This window comes from Cyrtonyx montezumae, unplaced genomic scaffold (genome assembly GCF_038088225.1).
Source record: "Cyrtonyx montezumae isolate F1298 unplaced genomic scaffold, pur_monq_1.0 scaffold_8, whole genome shotgun sequence".
Taxonomy (NCBI): Eukaryota; Metazoa; Chordata; class Aves; order Galliformes; family Odontophoridae; genus Cyrtonyx; species Cyrtonyx montezumae.
In genome coordinates, this window is record NW_027072089.1 from 116,083,827 (window position 1) to 116,104,146 (window position 20,320).

A 20,320-nucleotide genomic window follows, 5' to 3' on the forward strand; every position below is an offset into this window, starting at 1 on the left:
TAGGTCTCTTCCAACCCAAGCCATTCTATGATTCTGTACAGGCACCAAGATGTGTCTTTAGTAGCAGTATCAAATTCCTTTTAGTTTGGAAAAGAGGTAAGATCAAAAAGCAAGAACTTACACTCTGGTAAAGAGCAAGAAAACACGTCCTTACTGGGCTCAGTTGGCCACAGAAAGGTTCACCATGCACAAATACTACAAAACACTGCCAAAATACTGCTGTCATGCAGAAGGTGCAACTTCAGTAATAACATTCTGTTAGTAATTCCATGTAGTTTCTCTATATCTTGGAGATAAATCTTGTTATTTTAATACTTTTACTTTTTTCTCTTCTATTTCCCTTTTTATCTCTGTAAATTATTCTTCTGAAGCATTTTACCCTACCTGGGATATCATGTCTATAAAAGGGAGTCTGTTTTCTGCTAAAGACTACTGTTGTAACTTTCCAAGATTTTGTTCTCTGTTTTGTCTATCCATACTTACTGTGTAACATAAGGTTTAAATCCCTGTTGAGCAAGACTAGATTTTTTCTTCCAAACTGTTATTCAGACTTCTGGTATCACATTAACACCCCGCACCGGTATCCAGCCTAAAGCAAATAAACATTTTCCTTGCACTCACAGTAATGGGAATACTCCACCACTAGTTATAGTTACCTCCTGGAAAATTCTGATGGTTAATTCTTTGCATGTACCTATTTTCCTTCTGCTGAAACACTCTTCCTTCCTTCTTGCAGCAGTCTTTGTGTGTTGTGTAGCATTTGTTCTTTTCTTGAGTATAGCATGGCTTGGATGCCCAAGGAGAGTCAGCTCCCTCATTTCATACTCATTTGCTTGACCAGTGAGACTTCTTCAACAAGTTTGAGTCTGAAGTATTAAATTTCTTTGGAGACTTTTCTGAAATGCTTTCCTCTGTAAAGATAAGGCAGTTTGGGTTAAAAAATAGTTTGTTTATGGCTATCATATATTGTTCTCTAACCTTCTGCAGGATGAGTTATATTTGCATTGCTTTTGAATAAAAATTTGTCTTAATTTTATATTGGATTTGGCTTGGCCGTCATTCAAAGAAGTATCAGCTTATTTTCCTTCCCAAATGTGATATGTTACCCGGGTATGTTCAGCAAGTTGAGCTATTCCTTTTGAAGTTTCATTTTTCCTGAGTTGCAAAATTCTTCAAATCACTGTTGCTCAGCGTAATAGTGTGCTCTTCCTCACTTGTCTGTAGGTTGCTGTGTACATGTAAGGCCTCACACTAAGCACTAGTTCCAAAACACAACTGTTTGATGCCTCATTAGATTCGTTTATTTGTTTGGTGTATGTTGTTGGTTTTGGTTGTGTTGGGATTTTTTTGGTTTGTTTTCTTTTTAGGAAACAATCCACGTGGATTACCTGCTAGCCTGATTAACTAGCTGGGCATGTCCAAGGCTCTACAGTGTTCCAGCTCTTGCTCATCCAGAGGGGAGCAAAAAGGTTACCTCTTAAATAACAAGGCAGCTTGAACTCCTAGAGCCCTAGCTCAGAAACTCACCTCAGCATTTTGACCTGATTTTGCCATGAAGTCCTCCAGGTGGCAATGCAGACAAACTAACAGGTCAGAGTGTGCGTTTAAACACACAAAACTGGGAACATCTAAAGTTTAGTTTAGCAAAGTGAACATTTTGATTATGTTTAATATAAAATAATATAAACAAAATCATTTGGCCAGGCTGCTGAGTTTATGTAAAGGAGCATTGGCTATAAAACAAGAAGGATAAATGTGGTTTATTCAATCCCATTAACATTAATAGTTATTTCATAGCTAAGATTAAGATATATTTTTATTTTAAAAAATCATAACAGTAATTAAAGCTGAAACCCTAAAAATTATTCACTGTTATTTTTATTATTGCTGCTCAGTTCTTCACAGTAATGTATAATGATTGCTTTTTAGCCCATGTAGAATGCATGCAAAACATTGCTATTATGAATTCATATTTTTTATACAAATTTTGCAAAGCTAGAAGTGTGTGTGTATAGTTACATATACACTCAAATTATACAAGTCTTTGTATGTATATACAAATATATCTGGCAGGCGGCAGGTTTTCCCACATACTTATTGATAAATTTTTACTCACCAGAAAATCTTCACAGTAAGATACCAAAAATTAATTCCAATGATACATAAAAGGCTTAAATAGGATTTTTCCCTATTGCATTTCAGAGATATTGCAACTGAAGCCAAAATTGAAAACTAGCTCCCAGCAACATCCTACAGGAACTATCTTAAAGGTCTATTAGCTTTTGTTATTATGTGAAAAGATGATTACCTTTTGCAGCATGCCACTCTCATGTATTCTCCAAAATACAGTGCCTGCTCGTTAGCATGCCAATTTGGCAAGTTTGACTTGTTAGGGAACGGATTTCAGAGGAATTTAACCTTCTAAATAGGATTTTATTAGCAGATATGCTTATTTTAAGAAATCTGTAAACTTTTTTTTTTCAGAAAAGAATGTTCTCTGAAGTCTCATGAAACAATACTTGATTACATTTTTTTAATTTAAATTTTGTATCTGCTTACACATTTTTTTTCACTTTTATTTATAGTTTTTTGTCACACTGATATAGGTACAGAAATCTTAAAGGAAGCGTTCCTAACATACACATTTATGTGTTTTTCCTCTGATTTAATCACTATGATATTGCTTCAGCTAAGTATTCCATGCATAAACCTACATATTAAACCTTTTGTGATGGATTACCAGGCCACGCAGTTACTTACAGAAACCACACAAATGCTCCGAGGGGTAATTAATTAATTTATGTGAATTAATAAATATAAAAAATAATGATGTGAATTGCTATAATGCTATGCAATTTATAACATTCCTCCCAGAAAATTCCAAAGCAATTTGTAGACTACATTAGTCTCTTCAGGCACTCTAGTGTGGAAAATATATTTCTATTCTGTAATGTGCTATTAGATTTCATACAGAGCATGAAGAGTAAAAAGTAGCTCTGACAGCCTGGTATTTGAGGATCTGTAATTTCACTGTGTGTGCTTCTTAGTGGGTGAAAATGGCTTCCCTGATCTTTTTGTTCTATATAATGGTTGAAGATTTTGTGATTTTTTTATTTTATTTTATTTTTTTACAGATTAAAGTTTCGCAAAGTAATTTGGGAAATACTTTTAGGTGTTTCATTTTTATTTTTATTTTTTAATTTTCCGTGGGTATTTCCAGACAAAATATTTATTTATATAGTTTTTTATCATTGTGGGAACTGAACTTGATGATTTAGAAAGTTCTTCCAACCATATGTTTCTAATATCCGTATCCCTTGAAACTCCTGTAAATTTGTGTTTTGTATTGTGGAACTGATATATTACATTAGCATTTCTATTAAATACATACTTCTTTATAATGTTCTCATCGATACAGTACCCAAGCAGAAATAACAATTCTGATTCCAAATGGGATATTTTTTCCATAGCCCATCGTGTCCACCTATTACTTAAATGACTTTCAATACTTTCATTCATTCATTCATGCTCTAAGTAAATAAAATTACACCCTACCTGTAAATGCTTTTTTTTTTTTTTTTTAATATGATGGAGAAGGGCTTGGCAACTACATCGGCCATTTCCTTCATGATCCTGGAATGCATGTAATCTGGCTTCATAGTTTTATATGTGCTCAGATTTTTCAGGTGGTCTTGAAATTTCTTTTTGCTTACAGTTGGAGGGACTTTTCTGCCTCATCTTCTGCTTAGAGGTTCAGAGATTGACTGACAGTGAAGACTGAGGCAAGGAACTTGCTGAGTACATATTTACTGCTGCCAGTTCTTCCTTCTCATTTATTTGAGGGGATAACACTCTTTTCTGGCCATTGTACTTATATAATCTCTTCTTGTTATTCTTTGAATCCCTTGCCAAATCAATTCTGATTACATCCCTATGAATCCAGACAGTATCCCTGTACTCTTTCCAGGCCACATGTCACTACTACTGCCTGTGCATTTCCTTTCTAACATCTCAGTTTGACCAGCAGGTCTTTGTTCAGACACAACAGTTTCTTAAATCCCCTGCTTGATTTCTTACACGTGCAGGTGTGGAGTTATTAAGCTCCAATAAAAATGTGATTAAAAGGTTTCTCGTTCTGATCAATCTGAGTATATAAATCTTAATATCATTTCCACAGAATAAAATTTATTCTCATCTTTATTCTGTTGTGCTATTACTGTCCATGTGTTCATAAGATCTGATCAAGGATGGGAATGAAGTTTGTAAAAGGGAGGGGTTGGCATGTGAGAAAAACACACATATGGTTCTTGCTACAGGTGGGATGTCAGGCCAGACATTGATACACAAGGTACCAGCAGAGATATAGGCAGGCTGCTCTTGTTAAAGTTCAGTGGTAAAATGAAGTGGTTGAACAGGAAAGAACTGAAAATTGCAGGGTTTTATTGTTTATTTTTATTGCTATTGGCAATGTAATATCAGGATGGTGAATACAACTCTGTAAAGCAAAAAGCAACAAATAAAAATAAAAGTAGAAAGATACAGAGCTATAATGGGAAATTATAATCATCAGTATTTGAGAAACATTTTCTTCAGTAGAGCAACAAGAGTGGAGTTATGAGAACTGTCTTACTGCTATGTTGAAGAGGCTTGGTACATTTGCTTGTTTGGTGTCTAAAGAGCCTGTATTTTTTTGTTTCTACTTTTGTGAGCTTCTCATGGGATATGTACCAACATACTGCTGCTGCCATCTTTGCTTTTTAATGTAGAGAAGATACTGTGGACTTATTATGTGAGCAAATAGACTTCCTTACGCTACTTGCATGATGCAATTTTTTATTCTTGTTGAATGGAGCCATAAGTTTGGTCTGGTGATGGTATATTGAAGGTCTTTTCCTTTCTCTATAAGTCCTTTAGAAATTTTCTCATCCCTGAACTAGTCTCCCTGCTTGAGAGAGTTCAAGATTAGAGTGGTTTGCCTGTTTACTATCTTAAGAAATAGGAATTCAAGACTTGCTCCATCTTTATGTCAAAGATTGTTCCTAGTTAAGAAGCCTGCAAATGTCTATTTGATTATTTCAACTGGAGAATCAGGGTGGTCTTCATAAAAGGTTAAGCATACGATAGAAATTTGAGTTAATAATATGATGGAGGCAAACATTTGCAATAAGCCATGACTGAACTTTAGGAAAAGCAGAATCCATAAGAAAATAGCCAAATATTTTTTTATTAATAAATCTAGTTTATTCTATTTCATGTACAAGTGTTGAAATATGTTCAATAAATTCTCTTCTGAAAAAGAATCTAAATGTGCCTCACAGAAACAGCAAAATTTTCATGGCTGAACCATGACAATGCCAAATAACAAATATTTTCAATTTTTTTTTTTTAAATCTGAAAATAAGAAAATAGAATCTAATCTACCGTTGCATTGTTTGAATTGATAAATTCTTGTTTGTAATAAGCTCATCATATCAGTCCTATACAAGAGCTTCAGAACCTTTTGACGGAATGTTAAACGTATGTTTGGCCTTACTTCCCAGTTACCAGAACACTCCATAGTTCACTTTTCTTTCCTTTTTAATCAACCTCACCTTTTGCACAACTCTCTAGTTATATTTTTTTCACCATTAGGATAAAACAGTTAATTTGTACTTTATATGAATATATCTGAGTGCAATGCTTCATAAAGGAAATATGGTATTGTGGGGAGGAAATAATTAGTATAGATCTGATGCAGTTTGCATACTTCTCTAGCCAGTTCTATAGTGGAAAAAAAATACAGAATTGGTTTTATTAAGGCTGTATAAATGTTACTGCTTTATCTCTTCAGTTTTCCAACTGGTCATGTTTCAGTCCCAAATACAAATGCACAGTGGAATCTTCAGACAGAATTAATTCAACTAAACATTGGATACGTTTACAAAACTATGCAAAATATATTTTCCATTTTACAGTTATTTCTGGTCTTTATAGTAGGATGTGCCTTTACCACAGTTCCATACTAGCCTGTGGAAGTTGACAGTCCAGCTCACTGAGTGCCAACACCATACTACAGTTCACCAGTATTGCAGTATGAGTTGTGACCTGGTGAGCAAAGTTAAGTGCATTGATCCAAGAAAGAGTCCATGGATCTAGCTCAGAATCCATGGATCAGAGTCAGCCTTGTGATATGGTCCCCCAGAAGGCTACTCACACAGCTAGAACAAACCTATCCATTTAAATTATTTCCACGTGTGGGCTCAGCAAATGAAAAACTCATGTTTGTTCATTTAAAAATACATCTGTGTCCAAATATATTTAGTACTTTTTCACATTTCTCTCTTTTTTTTTCCCTGAATACATTTACATTGTACTACAGTCTATTATAATCTTGATTATATACTAATTTATGGGTAGCTCATCTATTTCTTCTGTTGTTAGTGGTAGCTAGAGGTGCTTTAAAGTTATTTTATGAACCAATTAGTTTCTCTTTTATTAAAAAAACTGTGTTATTTTTATAACTCTGAACATGTTAGTATAATATCAGTAGTAAATCCCTTTAGATATAGACTAATCTTCTTGCAGGATCTGACAATAATTTCTTCAACAATCGGGATATGACTCAGATGTTATACTCCAAATTGTCTGTAATAACCTCTCCTCAGGTTCTATTATCTGTCATCACTATAGATGCACCTATAAGTTTTCTATAAGATTATCTTGTTGCTAAGCTATTTTACTCATCTGGACATCATTTGCTTTATGATGCAATATTTGTTCTCATAGCAGAAAAACAAAAAAAAAGGATTTCTCTCAGTCTTTTAGGGTCTATCCTGTATTTTTTATGTGAATACTCCTGTAGATTTCAGTAAAAATACTTTGGTGAGTAAAGATTGCAAATAGATCTTATATCACTTATATCTGAATTTTTTAGAAATATATCTGTACACCTATAATCATGTCTTTTTTCACTCTCCCGCTTTAATGATTTTTATGATAATACACTTATTTTCCATATTTTCTGTATGATTCAGTATTGTAGTATGCTGGCTTTTAACAAAACAAAACAAAAAAGGAAAATAATACAGAAATGTTCTGTTTAGTACTGTTGAAAGTGTGATTTAACTGATATATATGCGTAACTACAAAAGCCTTTTATACTGACAGTGCTTTAAAGACAAAAATAGAGGACAAAAAAAAAGAATAATTCTTTATGAGTCAACTGAAGAATAGGAAAATAATACAAGGGCTAGAACAGCAAAAAGATGCAAATAACAAAACTAAAACTATAGACAAACATACGCTATTACATGTTAATCATTTCAGCAAAACCTATTTGATCCTTATTAAACAAATGAAAATTATGATATTGTTATTAAAACATCTAGCAAGTGATGGACTCTTATTGTCACAAAAGAACACTTTATCTTGGGCAGCCACCTGACATTTTTAAAGACCTCTGTCACTTACTTTGGAGAGAAACAGGGATATTGCTCTATTTTCAGATGCTAAGTTATTAAATGTAGTGTTATGACTTGGAAAAGAAAATGGAAAGATGAGGAGCTGGTATTGTTGGAAGTGCCATAAATGAGTTATAAAGGAGAAAGTGACACAGGGCAGAATCTAGTTAGTATATATTACAGGCAGCAAAATTCCGAAGGCTCTTTCCCATGTGAACAGTTTACTCAAATACAGTAGCTCTTTTTCATAATTTGTGGCTTCCTTACCTGTTTGAACTCATTGACTTTTAGTGGTTTGGTCAGGTGAAACCACTTTCTTCCTCTTTTCCCATTCCTAGAAGATTTTGTACGTGATCTATCTTGCCAGTGGTTTCTGCCTCTAGGAGGGGAGGAACAACTTGCATGGCTGAGCTGTGAGATCACCAGTCGGAGTAGAACTAAATTCTATTCCTTGTAGCTTGGAAGTAGTTTATCTACCACTCTGGGTTTCACTTCATCAGTTTTCAACCTCCTCTGGTCTGAAGTAAGCACTCAGAAAATATCTGTGCAGGATTTGTGCTCTGTTTTGGAAATGCACTGGCTTGGAGAGCAGCTCAGCCATCAGCACAAGAACACTCACAGGAATGTTTGGTCAGTGATGTAGATATTGTGTCTGCTGCATGGTTGGTGATCATTATAGAAGTAAAAATAAGTAAATACACTGTTGAACTGAATGTAAATGAAAAGTTTTGGTGAGTGTAGTTGGGGAGGAGAGGAAAAATCTTGAGGAAGACTGGCCCACTGCTGTTCGAGTGGTCTGCCCTGGGTCTTGAAGCAAAGATCATTCAGGTGTCTTATAGGAGAATACTGTTTTTATTGTCTGATGAGGAGAATCACTGCTATTATAGAGCTGCTCTTTCCCAAAGCACTTTACAGCTCTTGATGGAAAGCATTGATATTATCTGCTTGCTTCACTTGTTGACAGATGTTTCTTCATTTCATAAGGACTGTGACAGAGCAGGCACTGACTGAGCAGTGCAAGTAGCAAGCAGGTGCAGCTGTGTATGGGTCTGACAAAGCTGTCCTCAATAGCAAATAAACTGATGAACAGTAATCTTAGCTGAAAATGTTGATCCACTGAGCAATGACTAATCATTATGTCTGGTTTTAGAGTCTTATGTGCTGTTCTGCTCTTTACATATCAGCTATAGCTATCTACTATCCCATTTTGATGAATATGAATTAACTGTGTTTGAATTGGATTAATTTTATCAATTTTTTCCATAATACATCAAAAGATACTATTGGAGAAAAATGTTGAACGGAGTTGATCTAAGTGCTATCAAACATCTATACAACCTGTTTGTAAGAAGAGGATAGACTTTTTCCCTACTGTCTCTATGGAAAGGTCATTGGTAACTAATATGTATTCAAAAAATAAAGTTAGACAAAGATAATTACTTAATAGTTACTATACAGTATCATAAGCTATGTTCTAATGTAATATGTTTTCAGTGGAATTTAGGAGGTAGCTGATGTTATATACAATCCTGGTCCAAATCAATACAAAACATAACTTTGCATGCACACTTTCTTAGACCTCTAGAAATTATCCTTAGGATAAATACTACCCCACAACTCAAAATCAAATCCATATTGTAACATTCACCCTACAATCTGACTGAAAAAACTAATCCTCTTTCTAGAAAATGCATGGAATATATATACTATTTACAAGTTTAGATTTCTCTGTGTGCATATATATGTAGAATGCACACTTCAATGTATTTTATTGAAAATAAATTTCAGTATTATTTTTTCCCCTGAAATACTCTCTGCTTTTGTAATTAAGGTCTTTATCCCAATCAATAAATTTCTGCTAAGGAGGGGAGGATGGGGGATGGGAGCATTAGTACATGCTCTCACCTTTTTTATAGTTTGAAATTCACACAAAAAAAAAATGCTTGTGGAACACTTTTAGTTTTTAGGTAATCAGTACCTGTGCTGCCAAGGATTATTGAAAGCAGCTGGATGCCTGCCTCTGTACTCCCCCCTTCTTGGAATGGCTGCCAGAACAGGTAGTCAGAAACGGAAAGCAAAGAAATATTTAAGCATCTGTTCTCTCTCTCTCTCAGGAAAACAGCTGTGGCTTCCATAGGAAGCATTCATTTTTTCCCATCAGCCAAGACTCTGGATACCCCTGGGTCCAGTTTTGGCACAGTGAGCCAAGTAGGATGCAGTTTATGGCTTAAAACTTATGAGAGAAAACATTCAGGCGGTCCCATCCCTGGCAGAACATTGAGAGAAATTCCCCAGGCTGCAAGCCACATATGGGCCTCTGACCTTTTATTAGCACACCATGGGAGAGGTTAACAACTGTTGAGACTTCAGTCCTCCCTTTGACATACAAATTAAACAATACCCAGTAGCCTTTCCAAGACAGAATTGTATTTAGGGCACAACATCCCTTTTAATCTAGAATCCAACACAGAAGGAGGAAAACAACAAAACTTTAGCTTAGGAAGATGACATATTTCTATAAAATACTTTGGATTGATATTTTTTCAACATTGTCTAATTATTCATTATATAGTGACGTTACTTCTTTAAGCCAATATAATCATGAGATGGAAATGATTTATCACACAATTTTTAGCTCTTTATTTGGTCAGCACCATGAGCTATGGAGCTAAGGTTGCTCAATAGCTGGAGCCATATAAGAAATACACTCAATTATCCAATTTTTAAAGATGTCCATTGTGTTTATGCAAGCACATAATTGTTGAGAAAAAAATACAATGGATTTAAAATTATTAATACAATGTTTGTCACAGAAAAAAATGTTGTGAAGTGACAAATCTGTCTTTGATGTCTTTATTCTTCCTGCATTACTCTAGTGAGTGCAATTGTCTTAGATTTTAGTGAGATGAGGGTTAGAAAGTACCACCTTGTGGGGGAGATAAAAGCTTTCTCAGCTAGAGCGCTGTAAACACTAAAAGTCTAATCTATGGCAAAGAGTGCAAACTGAATATCCCAGCATCCCAGACTTATACTATAACTCCTTGTCTTAGAGGCAGATGATTTTGACTGTATGGTGCCATATTTTTTGTGCAGAGTCTATACTGTGCATAAAATAAGAGTGAGAAAGCTCATGCTTCTGCCACCAGTCTTTGCAGGTAAAATCCAAAGAAACAGTGGAAGTTGATCTCTTTCTTCCTAATGGTAAGCAGGTTCAAATCTGTCCAATGCTAGAAACTGGGGAAATTAAAAAAAACAAAACAAGAAGCAGCAGATTTTACTATTTTACTTTTCATCCCACTCACATCTGAGAATTAAGTTGATGCAGGCTGCTTACTGCAAAAGGTGTTTGCTAAAGTACTGATTGCTCTGTGAGCTAAGCAGTTTCATCTTTCTTGACTGCAGTTGGCAAAGCGGATGGTATTAGCAAATGTAAGTTTGAGATGAATTCCTTTGTATTCAGTGTGAATAAACAGAAATACTGGACTAGCAGGGAGTCTGCACTGAAGGAGGATCAATTACAGTTACACCATAGACACTTGCCTATATAATCATTTATATACCTTTCACAGCTTCCTTACATAGCTGTTTCTAATGCTATACCATCCTTCCAGGCAGCAGGATTTTTTGTTAGTTTCTATGAAGAATCTTATATTAAAAAAAAAAAGATATATAACCCTATTTCATTACGTTGAACAGTACTTTGTCTTCTTTTCTTGTTATGTTATTCTTTCACATGTCAGAAAATTAATTTTGTTGCTCCTTCTGAGTTTTATTTTCTTCAGGGATATGCAGAATTTCTTCAAGCTTTCCTACAACTCAGCTTTTCTAAACTTTTTATCAGTTTAATTTTCTACCTCAGGACTATATCTTATTTATCTATATTTTCTTTAAAGACTTCCCCAACTTAGAGCAGGCAGGAACAGTTACTGTGATACTCTTCTGCTAATATCTTCTAAGCTCCAACTCTTCTTTTACTTTTTTTTTTTTCTGATATACTCTTAGCTGGCCTTTATTTCTCTTTCATATTCAGGCATTTAGTTTCTTCTTCTTAGTTACAGTATTTTTCACTTTGATTAAATTACACATTTACTTCAGAATCTCCAGTTTAGTAAAAACTATTATGAAATGTCCTTGTATTTATAAAGAAAAAAAGGCATTGTAGCTTTTTTTTTTTAATGTTAGAAATATTATCATATGCATGCCTATTTTTTCTCTTAAATTCTAATTTCACTCTCATTTTGTAATATAATAATTGATTAATTGATTCTTTCTTACTGGAGGTTTTTCCTTTAGCTTAGTTGCATACCTTCCATGTAGAAGTTTCATTTATATTTGCTTCTTTACTTTTCCAAGTAGGAAGTCTTTATGGGTAAGTGGGAAGTAGCCTATTGGAATGCAGCTGTGGTGAATATTAGTACAGCTACTTCTACATTATCAACAGTGAGATTTGGAGATGGGAGTTTGCCAGAGAAAAATAGAATCAAAATCCAGAACGCAGAGAAATTTTGTTGATTGTATGGCAAGAAAGTGACACTTCAGTAGTCAGGAGATCTGGTTTGTTTTTTTTTTCTATGTACAGTGATGGTCATAGGGCTGGACTGACCTCAACATTTTTCTTCTCCTTGGAATTTAAGAACAGTCACATGTTCCTGCTTTTGGCATCAAAAAGAGGGTTGGCCAGCATGATGGGTATGTTCTGTCTATCTTTAACTTGGACATGTATCTTTCATGGCAACATTTTTCCTTTTCAGTATCAATATATATTAATATATTTCCTTTGCTAAGAACAGCCGTGTATGTTCTCCATCTTTTTGATGAAATAATTATTTCTTCTGAAGACATACTGGCTTTCAGAACAATCTTTGTGTCAGATGACTTTTAGGCTTGATCTCTGTCTTCCAGTCTTCCTTGAATACTTTTCTGTTGTTTTTTGTTTGTTTGTTTTTTGTTTTATTTTTCCCACTGTACTGAAAATTCTTTCTGCTTGTCACTCAGTTGTTTTATCACTCTCTGCAAATTCCTATTCCCTTCTTTCACATTTGCCATTAGTCAGATTTTTCCCATCACTTCTTTTTAACATCTGCAGCAAAGTTTTTCTGTCAGTGATCTAATGTCTGTGGGTTTATAGTTAAAAGCTGGGATTTTATTTTTTTTTTACCTCCACAAAGTGGACGTATTCTGATTTCTGAGCTTCTATCCAGTCAACTTTCTCATAACAGCATACTTAGGAAACCATCAGTCAGAGATCTTCCACTTTGCAGCCACCTTTTCAGAGAGCTCCAGGCCGACATCACAGTCTTGGTTTTTCCACCATCACCAATGCACTTACACACAGTAGCCACACTCTGAAACAAAACCCATCTATGAAAAAACATATTCCATTAATGTTTAATATTTTATTAATGCTTGTTAATGATAGAAAGGTTGGAAACCACTTTTTCCTGCAATAGTGTTATATTAAATTTATGTAAAAATGGAAGACCTACAAGCATTTAGTTATTCCTGTAGGTGCTTATCAGGTGAATGTAACACAGTGAAGAAATGAATTTCAAAATGTTACAATTATCTATTTTCTTTCTATGTTCAAACTGCAATATTTATTTATTTATTTATTTATTTTCTGTAGTTTGCTTTTATTTTTAAGTGAGCATGATGTCTTCAAGGGCAGGTCATCCTGTCCATCTTTTAAATGAATTTGCTATGTTTTAAGTAAAAAAATACTTTGCTACAGAAGGATTAAGCAGTATAGTACTTATGACTTCATAAAAGCAATAATCTTACCGTGTACAGCAGCATACTACATGTCCAGTCTATGGTATTGCATTTTGAAACATTTGGTCCTTTAAGCCAAAGGAGAACAATTTAAATTTGATTAAACATAAGATCACCACAGTAAACTATTGATTAAAGGAAAACAGTCTTCATATTTCTACAGCAGGGGAGGATAATATTCTCTTTACATGTATTTAGCTTATATTTTATAAAATTAAATACTTCTTTGCAGATGTCTCTTTTACCTTCCAGCTTATGTTTGAGCTATAAGTGATGCTGTCAGGTGTATGTAATTGTATTACAGCTGCTGACAGGCATAACAGTAATTGAGATGTTTCATATCAATGGGTACACTTCCTTTTTAAATGTTGGAAAAAATAAACTCAACAGTTTTAGCCAAACTGAGACAGAAGTATCTCAAATATTTTGTTCCTGCAATAAACAGCTATTAATAACTCTATCAATTTATTTGGCCTTGTAGCCTACAAAAGATTAAACCCGTGAGTTTACAGATTGAGATATTTCTAAGATTTGTCCTTTTAACCTTATGAAAATTTTATTTTTTAATTGTTCTTTTAAAGTATGCTAAGAATTTTTTTTGCCTGTTGTTTCTCAAATTTGAGAGAAAATGAAAGCTGAAAAACAGCATTGTTTTCATTAAAAACAGCATTGTTTTCATTAAAAAAAAAAAAAGCGAAGTTCAGAATTAAGTTCTAAATCTGTTCACCTTTGTTTTTCAGTACTCCATTGTCAACAATCTAAAAAGCATTATTTCACTGATTTTCCTTCCAGCAGTGCACCCATCAACCCCTCTGGTGTGGTAAAGCTAGCTAATTATTAGAATTAATTAGAATAATTATAAGAGCAAATTCAATGATGCTCATCTCTCTTGTTCATCATGAGTAAGGTATGAAGCCTGCAGCCAAGAGAGGCCCAGAATATGAACTGGGTTTCCCTAAGAGATGTCACAGCCTGGAGTTTCTGTCAAAACTGTAGTGACTGGTAAAAGTTTCTAAAGTGGACAGGAATAATTTTCATATTTTTAAACTTAAGCCCATGGGTGCATATATCTACACAAAATGTTTAATTTTAAGAAACATTTTCAAAAGAAGGACTTCAAGCACTGCAAGTAAAACCAGAAAGCAAATGCAAAGAGCTGAAAAATGTGATTATCAGACACATGTTTGTAGGTGATATGTCTTTCATGTGAGTTTTAAAGTTTGGTTTTGGGAATATTATGAAGCCACTAGGTTATCTGACATGCACTTAGACATAAACACGGGGACTAATAGGTAGATAGAGATGAGAACTAATTTAAGACTGGCAAATCCAAAGAGGGCAAATTATGGCTTTTACTTTGTTTCCCAGAATTAATAATTTAAAAAGATAATGGCAATGCGATGGTATGAATTACTGGTTAATGGCAAAGTTGGAAACCTGGGGAATAACACTGTGAGCTAAGAATGTGTAACAGAGTAAGTAATATGTTAGTATCTTTTATGAGATTTTTAAGCTCAAAGGACAACTGACAGTTCATAATTACTAAATTTTCTTTTAAAGAGAATTCCCTTTAAAGAGCAATGAAATGGTGCAGAAGTTATTTTAGTGTGCTGGACATATAAGACTTCAGTTTATCAGAGTTCTGCTTTGGAGGACAATTCAAAAAGGCTAAATATTTTAGAATAAGTTAGGTGTTTATGCATGGAATTAAGTAATTTATATGGCAACTATTCTCAGATATTCCAGTAAAACACTTTGACAACTTCTGTAATGAAGATCATGAGAAGGGTCTATGTGCATGTCATTAAGTATAATGTTGATATTAGCTCTAGCTTGCATTAGCTCTATGCAAAGTAATGTGCTTTGAAGTTCCTATTCACCATTGACAGCAAAGCTTTCTGGTTTCAGGTTGTTGTTTTTGTCCTTTCAAGAATGAGGTAAAAAAAAAAAATCATAGTCCTAATGTTTAGGTTGTGGGTTGTTCTTTGACCCCAGAAGAAAGGAATACAATAAGTAACAATTCAATAGGATATATATACAAATGACTCGAAAGGCCCTGGTCTGGTAGGATTCTAGTTATTGTGCTGGCTGCATGTAAGCCATTTTAGATCTTCCTGTGTGAAAATTCCCACGAGTTTAGCTGAGGGATGCAAGGTAGAAGCTCAGGTGCAGTGCCAGGAAAGTCATCCAACCTGGTGTTGTGCTGAGACTCCTAGCAGCTTCTGTCCTTGCTAACTCAAGCATCTCTTCAGTGCATTTCATTTCATTTCATTTCATAGAGAGGATGTGTCCAGCTGTGAAAGCAACTGAGTGATATATATCCTGTCTCCATATCTTTCTTTGTCTTTCCTGAATATGTAACATAGAATTTTTAGGATATGGGGACATTTACAGACTATGTTTTCAGGCTTTATCTAGCTTTAGAGACTCAGGCCATCTTTTAAAAAATGATTATAATGCTTAACATAGTGGGCAGAAGATTACTTCCCTCTTATTTTCTCATCATCTGCTAATTATGAAGTACGAAACTAATGGAGTACATCATACCAGTGAGAATCTTGTCCATGAGTGAACTGTCAGCATATTTTTGGGGGGAATGAAGGTACTTGAATTAATTGCATATGTGCCAACAATATATCATTACACTCTTCATTCTATGTCTGGGACGTCCTGAACCTGTGAGATGTGTGCTACACCAATAATCTAAATGTGTATGATGAACCCTCATGGAGAATTTGCAGACATCCTGCTACTTCTGCAGAAATCTTGGACAAATGCTTTGAAGCTTTTACTATTGTAGTTCCCTTCTATCCACCGTTCTCTTACTCTCCCCAAAAAATAATACTAATCATTCTACTTCTTGGTTTCCAAGTATTGTTACTGCATTTTTTGTTTGTTTGTTTTTTGTTTTGTTTTTGTTTTTTGCTAGTGCAGCAGTCTACTTGATCTGTGCACTCTACAAGTGTTTTCTATATCTACTGCTAAAATCATGGTATTTCTGTACAAACCTTGGGCTGCTCATTCCAAAACACTGCACTGAGAATGAAGATGCAAGCAGCTATTACCCAGATCCTGACATTTCAAAACAGTATACCTCTTTCTCCACTTCTATGACATATTTTCCATCTCTGTATAGTTCTGTACGTTCTTGTTTGCAAGTAGTCTTGTAGAGATGTAGGGAGACAGTGAATGAAACTTGTGAAATTTGGAATTGCTTATTTAACCATTTTATTATTATATTGTATTTTAGTATTATTATATTGTATTTTATTTATTGTATTATTATATTGTACTATTATATCAATTCATGCTCTCTATATTAACTGGAAAAGAATAATGATATACAGAAACACTTCTCAATCTAGAAATTATTACATTGTGTCTAGGCAACTCTGCAAAAGAAGTCATTACAAAAAGAGAAAATGGCAGAAAATAACATTAATGATCGTTAGCAAAGCTACTCACACAGAATTGGGTGCATGAATTTAGGTAATTAATTTAAAATATTTTACAACTTAATGAACTTAGATCACTCCAGTGGGAATTTGTTGTGAACAGCAGATTCAGTCCTGCATTCAGACCATTAGCTAAGGTATCTTTTTCTTATGAACAATTTTATTTACATTTCTGTAGCCTTATTCACAGTGGGAACAACAGGCTTTATGGAAATAGACTGTAGGGAAAGAGATAATGTAAATATTTGGAAGAAGTCTGTCTTCTTCCAGCAGTCTAAAGGAGAGGCCATAGTTAGTTTGTAGCTACTTGAACAGATAAATGTAACAACTGCTAATGTTGAGATGGCAAAAAGTCTGCATTTTAACATTCCTGGATGTATGCTTGCAAGAAATTCTGCTTTCAAGATGATAGATATAGTTTAAGTCACCTGGTGGAATGCTCTTCTGCTTCTTCCCGCTGCCCACACTAGTGTCTGCTCTAAATTCTGGCATGTAGCAGTGCTTGGTTTTCCATTACCAGCATCTCCTGACTGCGTCATTTATTCAAGTGGGACAAACCTTTTACCTCCAGAATATGTAGCAGCAATCAGAAGAAACTGAACTCCAGCCCCCACAGCAAGTTTCTGCTTGGTTGCCCCATGCAGCTGGCTCTGCTCAGTATAGGTTAGCATTATAGCTATAGAGCGAGCCAGAACTTCTGTCATGCAAGGGAAGATGTGGCCCCTTAATTTTTTTCCCTGTTCTTTTTTTTCCTCAACCTTGAAGCATTATTATTTCATGAATATGTTATTTTCCATCGAGTACTTGTAGTCCTGACATTGATAGGCAGTGAATCAATACTTTCATAGAATGATGAAGCCAAACTTGTTCTGCAGATCCACACTGTGCATTATGTGGTTTTTCATTCTGGATATAATAACTGCAATTTGAAATACACCCCCACAAGCACTGATTGCATGCTTTATGAAAAACACAATGAATAATTTAATTAAAAAAGAAGAAATTGCATCGTTCTATTTTTAAAAGAAAAATTCTCTCAAGATGTTTTTTTCATTTTCAGTCTATAATAGCAATAACCATCTTTAGCTGAGAACATTTCCTGGGGCTTAATGGCCCATAGCTGTGCTTCTTCAGGTGATCATCATCTCCCAGCAGTCATTAATCCCCTACAAATGCCCTGCCTTTCAGTCATTAAATGTGCTTAAGCATGCTTCTGAAAATGAAATACTTCTATATTTAATGTGTCTTCCAGGAATAGAAGTGATCTTCTGAGGTGAGGAATAAAATGAGTTTAGTAGCGTGTCAGAGAAGTACTAATTATGACAAGTGGATGAGATCTTTTTTTCTGGAGATAGCATGACAAAGAGTTTTTCCACAGTCAGAAGATGTTATCGTTGTATTTGTGCCACAATTCATATGGCTCAATTGCTTAATAGGCAGATATTTGTATGATAGTTATGTATAATTATTTTTCTTCTACATGGACATCTCAGTGTAGAAAAAAAGCAAATCTCTCAAAATATGAAGAGTGTGTGCCTGCAGCGCTGCATCTCCACTCCATAGCTATAAAATTGAGTTACAGAGAGATTTAGTCAAGTTTTACAAGGTGCTTGTGATAATACAGGAAAGGGGGAAAAAAAAAAAAAAAAGAAAGTAAAATTTTTCAGAAATTCCTATTAACACGTATTTTGGTAAAATTTTATAAATATTTCTTAAAAATGAGTCTAAAATAAACAACTAATAGTGTCACCAGAATTTCTGAATAGTCAACTTACCCTTGGTAAGTAGAATTAAAATCTTCAGTGGGAATAGTTGAAGAGAATTTGCCTTGAAAGAGAATTTGATTTGATTTGTGCTTAATTGTTATTTTGTGTTGCCCTCATGCTAATAACTGTGCAGTGTATAGATTATGTGAAGCTGTACCTGTCTCAGATAGGTTGTGAGGGGGATCAGACTTCATTCCATCCCATGTAGAATTAGTACCTGTTAAGTATTATGGTCATTTTTAATTTATATTGGACAGTCAGATCTCATGTACTTTGTTGAATGATTGTGCAGATGAGGACAGTAGTAGGCTTTTGGGCCCTGCATTTTTAAATGTTGAAAGTTAAGTTATGTTAAATTTAAAATTGAAGCTGTCCTAGTCAGTACTTCTATATTGGAGAAAAACCTGAAAAAAATATTATAACTTGACTCCAAACATCGTTTTAATTTGGATTTTCTCTTTCCCATCAAACAAAAGAAATCACTTGGACAAAATATCTTCTAATAATCTAATGCTTAGTTCAATTCATATTTACTTCATTAACCCATGACTGTCATATTTTTGTTCAAATTGTGACAGTCAAAGATTTATATCAAAGATTTTAAAATATAACATTTCATATATGCACATGCACACAAGTGCTTTTTATCCTGCTATACTTGTTTAGACAAAGCTGTTACCTGGATTAGGTACCCTGCAAATATTCTTACTTGTCCCCAAGTGGTTTCTAGCAAGCAAACTTAATAATAATAAACATAAAACAGTAAATTTCTTGTTAAAATTCATTGGCTAGCAAAAAAATCCATGCAGCAAAAGAAAACACTATTTTTCCTAAATTATTTCAAATCTAGTTTATGTCTACACAAATAGTGTGTTGGGGAATAAGTATCTAAAGTACTGCAACTAGAACACTTCATTTACCATAGAGTAAGAATACAGTAGGTATTTGTATACTACCATGCAACTTGCAATGCTTGGAATCTTCAGATATTATTTGCCAGAAAAAACGTCAACGTTTTTGCACCTACCTTCTGTCACAGCTGGTGTTCTTGTCGTGTTTTATTGTATGTAACTCTGAACACTCCAAATCCAATCTCTACTACAAAATAGAGAAGGTTATACAGACTGCCAGTTACTCTATTTTGATACCATTTAGGAAAAGAAAAAACAAATTGAAACAAGGAGGTACACAATAAAGTGCATTATAAAAAGAGAACATACTTTCATAAAGTGAATTTATCAGTATGCCTACGTACTTGTGTAATTTTTCCTCTTATGAGTTCTATGCTTTATTCCATTCATGTTTACATATAAATAACCTTTTGAAGCTATTATGTAATGCTTATCATTTTTAATTTTGTATTGTAGGTCCTGTTTTCCCTCTGCATTGCATTCTGGGGAATTCAAATTATGAAGCGGATCACTTCATCTAAAGATAAACATCTCTGAAAGAACAGACCTGACACCACTTTAATTATGGAAACATCTCTTCAGAATAACCTTCTAAGTTCCTTGGAATTTATCTGCTATGACTCTTTCTCAATCATAGTCATTTTACAATGATAGGAGGGGTATGATTTCATATGAAAGTTTGAAAGATTCATTGGGAAGTGAATTTATTTTATTTGATGTTAAAAATACTTAATTTAACTCTCAAATAAAATGTTCATTCATAATTTTTTTTTTATTTTTATTCTTTTTGCATTAAAGGTATCACAGTATCTTGGAAGTCCTGTAAAACTAATTGCATTTTGCAATACTTTTACTCGTAGTTAACCATATGTGAAAAGTATTTTCAGAATAGGAATAATTAGAAACATATTTGTAGCAATCTGGTATAAAGCAACTGGCTGATATATGAATATCAGTTTTTCCATAATGATCATGTG

At 34.1% G+C, this 20,320-nt stretch overlaps 1 protein-coding gene across 1 annotated transcript in view; it reads left to right on the plus strand.

Annotated features, from left to right (window-relative positions):
* AGMO (alkylglycerol monooxygenase) overlaps positions 1-20,077 on the plus strand; it is a 182,658-nt gene extending 162,581 nt beyond the window's left edge. The window contains exon 14 of the mRNA XM_065752692.1: positions 19,800-20,077. Coding sequence (XP_065608764.1) covers positions 19,800-19,880 — 81 coding nt within the window. The 3' untranslated portion in view covers positions 19,881-20,077. The remainder of the gene's footprint in view (positions 1-19,799) is intronic.
* The last annotated feature ends 243 nt before the right edge of the window (positions 20,078-20,320 follow it).